This window comes from Kryptolebias marmoratus, linkage group LG20, assembly GCF_001649575.2.
Source record: "Kryptolebias marmoratus isolate JLee-2015 linkage group LG20, ASM164957v2, whole genome shotgun sequence".
In the NCBI taxonomy this organism is placed as follows: Eukaryota; Metazoa; Chordata; class Actinopteri; order Cyprinodontiformes; family Rivulidae; genus Kryptolebias; species Kryptolebias marmoratus.
The window spans coordinates 4,100,071-4,107,839 of NC_051449.1; the positions used below are offsets into that span (position 1 = coordinate 4,100,071).

General features: G+C 44.9%; 2 protein-coding genes across 4 annotated transcripts in view; both read left to right on the forward strand.

Annotated features, from left to right (window-relative positions):
* LOC108232785 (zinc finger protein GLIS1) overlaps positions 1–3,971 on the forward strand; it is a 27,644-nt gene extending 23,673 nt beyond the window's left edge. For both annotated transcript variants that reach the window (XM_017410813.3, XM_025004770.2), the window contains 3 exons: positions 2,353–2,507; positions 2,596–2,688; positions 2,773–3,971. In XM_017410813.3, the coding sequence (XP_017266302.1) occupies positions 2,353–2,507; positions 2,596–2,688; positions 2,773–2,885 (361 nt within the window). In that variant the 3' untranslated portion in view covers positions 2,886–3,971. The remainder of the gene's footprint in view (positions 1–2,352; positions 2,508–2,595; positions 2,689–2,772) is intronic.
* Positions 3,972–5,111: 1,140 nt separating this feature from the next.
* Positions 5,112–7,769, forward strand: part of si:ch211-106k21.5 (leucine-rich repeat-containing protein 26) — a 5,415-nt gene continuing 2,757 nt past the window's right edge. The window contains exons 1-3 of one of the 2 annotated variants that reach the window (XM_037981756.1): positions 5,112–5,191; positions 6,979–7,124; positions 7,304–7,449. The gene's annotated coding sequence lies outside the window, so the exon portion shown is untranslated. The remainder of the gene's footprint in view (positions 5,192–6,978; positions 7,125–7,303; positions 7,450–7,769) is intronic. The other variant, XM_037981755.1, reaches the window with a different exon arrangement.

Genomic DNA, 7,769 nt, shown 5'->3' on the forward strand with positions numbered 1-7,769 from the left:
TCCATCCATCCATCCATCCATCCATCCATGATCCATCCATGATCCATCCGTCCGTCCATCCATCCATCCATCCGTCCGTCCGTCCGTCCATCCATCCGTCCGTCCGTCCGTTTATCCGTCCGTTCGTCCGTCCGTCCGTCCGTCCATCCATCCATCCATCCATCCATCCATCCATCCATCCATCCATCTCTACCTTTAAATCAAAGTTTTCTAAGAGGTATGTCTTTAGAAAAAATCCTTTTAATTTCTTTTGAATTTGACCATTTTTTTCTGCTGGGAAATCCCTTCATATAATGTTTGGCCTGTGAAGCTCAGCTCGGGGGGGATTCCCTCTTTTTTTTAAACACGGGGCTGAAATTCCTGATGACGTCACTCCAGGCCAGTAAAAGTCCAGTTTTCAAAGCGGCTCTATCCTAAACAAAACTCAACAAGCTATGAGTCATTTTTAGTGATTTTTATTTCTTCTATGATTAATACAAGTTTGTAGCGTTTAGACGACATTATAGGTCAAAGAAACTTACAATAAAAATGGAGATAAATGGTCAGTTTTAAAGGAACTCTTCGTCCTGTAAGAGTTATGGAACAGAAACTTCAGTTTAAAGGTAGATCAGGGAGGGATTTTCCAAAGATGTACGAAGAAGGGGGGCGTCGCTCGCCGTTCCACATGTTTCCCTGCAGAAGCAGTTTTTTTTTTGTTGCCTACCTTTGTTCCAGATAAGCAGCTGGCTGCAGTTAGTCAAAGGAAAAGCGCGAGCGAGGCTGCGTTTGTCTGTTAACGTACGGTCGGGGCAACATTTCCCTCGCCGCACCGCAGCGGCTCGGGCGCAGAGCGAGCGCGGCTCAAACATCCCAGCTATGCCGCTGCAGCGCAACAAAGAATGCACGCCGTTTAAAGCTAAGGTCAGAGCCGACGTTTCAGGGGCCCCGCCAAAGGGGAATCCGGAGAAGTGTTGAATTTTTGGGGCTCGCAGTCATCGCGGCGCATTTAACAGTCGCACTATATCAAAGCCCGCTCTGTTTACACAATCTTACACAAAGTCTGGTTTTTATTACCTCGAGAAACCACAGCCATCTGTAATTTATATCAGTTTGCTTTTCAAAAAGCCCTTCTGATTAATTTAGGCTTTTATTGTGTTTCTCCACTGAAAGCAGAGACTGTTAAATTAAATGTAATAGTTTTTGACATGGGAAATGTGTAGTAAAGGGACCTGGGGATGATAAATGGTAGATATGAGAAGAATTTTCTTTTTTTTTTTATAGCTGGTCAGATGCAAATATAGAAGTTTTTGGGGGATCTCTGACGGGGCCCGGCTTGTTTATGAAGCTCCTTAAAACCAGGAGAAACCGACGCTGCTTGGCTCTCCGGAGACCAATAAGCTGCAGAACATCATCCAGGAACGCTCCCGGGACTCGTGAAACGCAGAAATACAGATTCCTCTTTGAAGGCAGAGGAGGAGGGAATCAAATACCGAACCGGGGGGGTTTCAGCTGCGTATCTCCTCAGATTCAGCTGTCTTTCTTCCTTCTCGTCGACTCGGCTGCAGTGACTCGTTTGTTTCCATGTTGAGTCAGAGTTTGTGCAGACTCGGCACATTCCTGCTCCACAGCGACGGATACAGCTCTGCACAAATCATCAGGAGGTGTCTGAGGTGGAAAACACGCCGTTCGGGGAGGAGAAGTGTGTCCAAAATCGGATTCGGTTTCGGTTCATTTGGGTTTTTACTCATCTAAAAATAAATAATCCGTTTTTTTAAATTAAGAACATAATCAGCACAGATATTTCTGATTATTTATTTAAACACAGATGTTTCCACAAGAGAACGCTTCTAGAGAGACGCTAATGCTAAGCTAGGCTAACACTAAAGTAAAACAAAAAAAGGAATAGGTTTAATTTTTTTCACAATGAAAAATGTAACTTTAAAGTTATCCTAATAAATTACTTTTAATGTTTTACAAACCTCTGCTGTGAGTTTCTACAGAACGTGTTGCAGCATAAATTAGATTATTATAAAAATCTACATCTTTTTTTTTTCACATATGGAGGGAACAGTCGAGTAAATCTCAAAGTAGGAGGTTTAAAACATTTGTTAACTGAGACAAAACAACACTAAAGTTGTTTTTTTTTTTGTGTTTTTAAAACATGAATATTTCATTTTATGATTAATACTGTTGTTGTAAATCTTGATAAGACACAAAAACTCAAACTCAGACGTGTTTTTGGTCTGAAAAGTTTGGATATTTTAGTTAGAAAGGAAGCCTGTAATGACAGACTGTAATAATTGAGCTTCTAATTACGCCTTTAAGCTGCGTAAATGTTTGTTTTTGTGTAACGACGGCGTAATTGATCACCAGGCACAGAGCGGCAGCGCTGTTCGAGCCTCCTGACGTCGTCCCGGTGAGTTCCTCCTCGGAGCGAGCCGAAGTTCGGCTGCAGAGCTTCCAGAAAACCTACAACCAGCAGCAGCAGCCGATGTTCCTGCAGCCGCCGCCGCCGCCGCAGCAGACAGGTACTTACGGCTCGCTCTGATACCGCCACCGCCACTTGTCCTGCCGGCCTTAAACATTTCTTCTCGTTTGTTTCTGTGGTGTCTTAAGACTGTTTATACGGCGAGGCGGTTCCTCCGGTGAGCAACGGAGGCTTCGAAGCAGACAGTTACTTTACGGACCCACCTGCCTCCCACCCCGCAGGTGAGACGGCGCCCCGCCCACCTCCTCCAGCGCCTCAGGTGTTTCAGCAGCTTTCTGATGGAGCTTCCTGGTTTCTTCCCTCAGGCTTCGACCTGCTGCCGGACCTCCGGGGCCCGGCGGAGGACGGCTTCCTCTTCCAGACGGGAGGCGTGGACCGCTGCCTCAGTCAGTTCTACTCCGTCTACCTGGACTCGTGATGGAAGAGCGGAACAGAAACAAACAAAATGTTTCCACGAGTTTAAAAAAAAAATGAAGAAAATGTGGCACCAAGGCCGAGCGACGTCCATCCCGACTGCACGACGGGCTGCGAGGGTTTCCAGGAACAACTTCCTGTCAGATTTAAGGTTTTATCGGCACAAAAACAACCGAAGCACCAGAACAGCAAATATATCTAAATATATAAAGATCCGGACAGGAGGAGTTCTACACTAAATACCTTCTGTCAAATCAGACTCAACCAATCTTCTCACAACAGTTTTCAGCTGATCAGACGTGAGGAAACCTTCCGATATTAACCTGAAATCCCAAAGAGGCGGCGAGCAGCGTCACCTCCAGGTGATCCCAACCAGAAACCGTGCAATCAGCAGTTAAATCCATTTAAATCACCCATTTGTTTGACTTTTTAGATAAAAACCTGCTCTTTCCCTGATAGTCAAAGTTAAAATCATTTAAGGGGAGGTTCTGTGGAAACGTTACGAACTGTTAATATCTTACCTGTCGTAGACGGCTGCTTGATTTGGAGAAAAAGAGCGGGGGCTGTCTGTCCTGCATTTAAAAGCAGTTCTGTCTTTAATCTGAGCTAACAGCTACAGCCTCTATATACGGACAGAGGAAGATTAAAAAAAGTGTTTCTGAGGACGATTGATTGATTTAGATTCACAAACTGTTTTTTTTTTTTTTTTAGCAGCCAAGTTGTGTTTGAGTCGCTGCTGCCCCCTGGTGTCTGAATGAATGTACTGAATGTTACAAAAAGGGAGAATCGAGCTGCACTAAACGACAGGAAGCTGCCTTCTTTTTTTTATTTTTTTACATTTAAAGCAGTGTCTCGATGCTTTTCCTTCACATATTTCCTGTAAAGTTTCTGTCGGCGTTAAATGTCCGCTCACAGGGACAAATAACGTCTCTGGACTCCTCAAAGGAAAAAAAAAACAAAAAAAAAACATTAACGACCAACCAGAAAATGTTTACTCTGATCATTTTAAAGCGGATCAGAAATGTCTCACTGTCACTGCACATTATATCTGTCTTTTATACCTGAATAAAATCCTTTTTTATTGTTATTATTCAGCGACAAGCGTCCATTTTATTTCATCACTTAGCAGTTTTGTGTGAAATGTGCACAAAACCGTTCACTTTTTAAGTCAATTTCTTGTTCCTTTTAGCTCGTTAATCGGCTCGTTAACCGTTTTTAATGAAACAGCTGACTCAAGATGGCCGCCACATCAACAAAAATGGCTAAAACTCGGCCAGTTTTGCAGCTACTGAGCTCAGATCTGAGGCGGTATCAGCCGAGGGTCATGTGTAACACACACTCTGAGGTTATGCTTTTATTTTGAAGGTTTGACAGCTTTGTGGGGGCTGAAGAAATAAAAAACAAGGTCTGTATCCGGCCCACGGACCACTAGTTGAAGAACCTGCAGGGTGAGCGATCTACATGTGCAACGAGAAAAACTTTTCAAAATAAAATAAAACAAAACAAGATAAAAAAGCAAAGATTTAAAGATAATCACAGCTTTTTAAATATTTTAAAGGTGTTTGAAACGAGTTCTCTCTGATGTGTTTGAGTTGTCTTTCATCAACCAATCGGCATCCAGACGTTCACCCGGTCCACCAATCACAGCCGAGTACCATAAAGCCGCCCGAAGAAACGGATTTATCTGATTATTTCTTCTGTTCCTTCAGCTCCCATTTCAGTGAAAGCCTCTTTAATTCAAGCTTCATCAAATCTGTTCTCCTGCGTCGACGGTTGTCTTTAAATTTGTTCTGACTCCCGAAGTGACTGAAAAGAGGTCAAAGGTCAAACTCACTGGAAGGCTGACAGAAGCCTCCCTCGGTGTTTTTCTTTTCTTAGCAGCAGATTTCCACCGAAACGTTGAGACCAAATCTTCCTCGTGGTTTTTACCTCAGCAGAATTCTTTGTTTACGTTCGGCGCGGACCCGCAATCTGTAAAGCTGGTGTTTGTGAACACTTCTTTAATGTCTGACTTTGTGCATCCCCGACGAGCGCCTTCGAAGCGGGAGCAGCGAGCGGACGGGAACCCCTTCCAGCCACCAGGCGGCGCCGTGCCGTCAGCAGAACCCGACCCATCAGCTGCAGTCAGGTGAACCAACCGCTCAAACCGGGTCGTGTTTCCAGGATCCGCCCAGAGGAGGCACACCCTCAGATGGGAGGGGGGAGGAGGAGGAGGAGGAGGAGGAGGAAGGCTCCAGCCTGATCAGTTGATGGGATGCAGAGAGGAGACAGACGTCACGTTTCAACCCTCCATCATCTGACTTTCAGAAGGTAAGAAAACCTGATTTCCTTCTCCTTTTCGTCACGTCTCGTCTTCTTATTGTGTTTTCTGTGTTTGTCAGATGTCTCCTGTGGTCATAAACTGCTTGAATTTGTCTCATCCTCCGTTAAGAAGAAGGTTTATAGATGATTGTTGTTACAGCTGGGCCTCATTTATTTGGAAAACTTTCTCTACAAACTCATAAAATGTTACCGTAACTTACTCAGCCGCCTGCTTCTCCTAAATGTTAATATATTTGTACAGGTTGCCGCCTTCAAACGTTTGCGTCCCCTGTCCCCTGTCCTTTAACTCGTCCTGATGAAACCGTTATTTCAGAGGAGGCGCCGCTGCCAGAGAGGAAGCAGCAGCTCACATTGTTAGCGAGTGAGATCACCAGATGCAAACGTCCTCCTGCGAGGCCGTCGGGAGGTCAGCCGCGGCGTCCTCTGTTTCCCAAAGATCGGCTCGTCCCTCCGTCCTCGTGCCAACGGGGCCGCCAGATACCAACCTTTACTCCCGTTATCAACCTCCTCCGGGGGCGGCGTTATCTGCTCAGATAGAAGCGTGAACGTTTTACCCAAATCATCCAAATCCAGGCAAATTCCTCGTCGCCGGTCAAAAAGCTGAAGCTCAACTCTTTGAATGTGCTGATAGTCATCAGCTTGAACAGACGCCGCTCACGCAGCGGTACGGCGTGCAAACGCTCGCCGAGTTAAAGAGCTGCGGGATAGAAACGAACTAAAAGAAGTTTAAATGATTAGGAAAAAGCAGAGCACAGAAAAACGACTTAAAGAGATCTTTTCGTGTGAAAACGTTGGGGAACCAGCTTAGTTCTTGCTCAGGAACTGGACTTTGAATTGGGCGGCGTGTTAGAATAGATTCCGGTCGGAATAGTGAGAACCAGCCCGATCCAAACTGGAACCCTGACGACATCGGTGTAATGAGCGGGCGTGGGAGCGCCAGCCCTGAAGAAAACAAACACTTCAGCTGATTGTGGATCTGGCCCTGCAGTCAAAAAATATAATCAGAAAATCCCTGCAAACAAGCTGAAACTGAAAAGTGTGCAAAAGCTTTAAACCACCCTTAAATTATTTCACATTCTGCTCACAAGGAGCTAACTAGACTTGGAGAAAGGAGTTAAAGTCCAAAGAAAGACCTGCAGAACTGTTGATCCACAAAACAGGAGTTGGTTCAAGACTTTTGCACAGTTTTGTGTCTTTAGATTATTCAGAATGTGTTAAAAATCAACATAGATTAGTTTGGCTACCCCAAAACGTCCCTAAAATGTCTAATTTGTTGAATTAACACACTTTCCTATATAAATCTGAGTGTAAAAATGGACCAATTCACCAATAGTTTTTATCCCAAACAGCTTGTTTTTATGAACTTCCATTTTAAATCACTTCGGCTGTTTCCGTAGCTAAAATAAAACGTGCTAGCTAGCGGGAATTAAGAAGTTGAGGCTCAAACGGTGTTTAGAGTCAGGAATGTAACTGAAGCTGTCAAAGCTTAAAGAAACGGTTCAGTCTTGAATTAAACAGACTAAATGCCAACATCATATATATATATTTTTAAACGTGGCCCCCACAGTGTTTTAGTTTCTGTTTGGTCTCCATAATCTCGTGTTTTTGGTGGGATTTGAAGCCTGTAAACCAACCAATAAATCACCGCGGCTCAAATAACGATTAGAACGCCGCGGCGAGGAAGATCGATCCATCCGCAGACAAGCGGCGTTTCTTTTTTGTTTTTTTTTCCACTCCACGCTCAGAGTTTCTCTCCACTTCCTGTCTTTGTTTAGGAGCTGAGCTGCTCTGTTGAGCTCCTCGGAGGCTGGAAAGTCACGCCTGCCGTCGTCCTTCTGCCTCGAAGCGTCAGAGACGCCGAGCTGAAAAGGTCAGAGGCTCTGAGACGCTTTCGGCTGCTTCGGCTCCTTTCTTCTGTTTGGTGAAAACAACACTGAACTTTATATTCAACTGTATCTTTACCAGGTTTATCTGGTAATGAAGTTAGAATGATTATTCACTCAGTCATTCACAAGATAAGATTGAATTTTGATCTGATCTGATCTGATCTGTCTTCAAACGGTGTGAAATTCAGCACAGCGTCTGTTTCCTCCCCCACAGCCGAACCCTGGACCGCCGCTCCCTGGTGAGCCCCGTCGCCATGCCGACCTCCAGGATCCTCGCAGCAACCAGGAGTCCTCAGAGAAGCTGCTGAGCTGATCTGCGTCTCTGTTGGGTTTCAGAGGGTTCTACGAGTCGGGAGGCAGGTGAGGAGGAGGAGAAGGAGGGGGAGGGAGGAGGAGGGATGGAGCTGATCCCCACCACCTGACAGGTGGAAAACAGACTGATGTCAGGGAAACTGTTTATTATAAATCAATTATCAACAGTAATTAGAGACGCAGTGATGGAAAAGATGCAGAAATTAATTATTTATTCGTTGGTTTATGTTTCTGCTCTAATTTCTCTTTGAACGCTTTAAAAGTGATTAAATAACCCGGTCCTGTTGGAGCTCTAAACCCGGTCCTGTTGGAGCTCTAAACCCGGTCCTGTTGGAGCTCTAAACCCGGTCCTGTTGGAGCTCTAAACC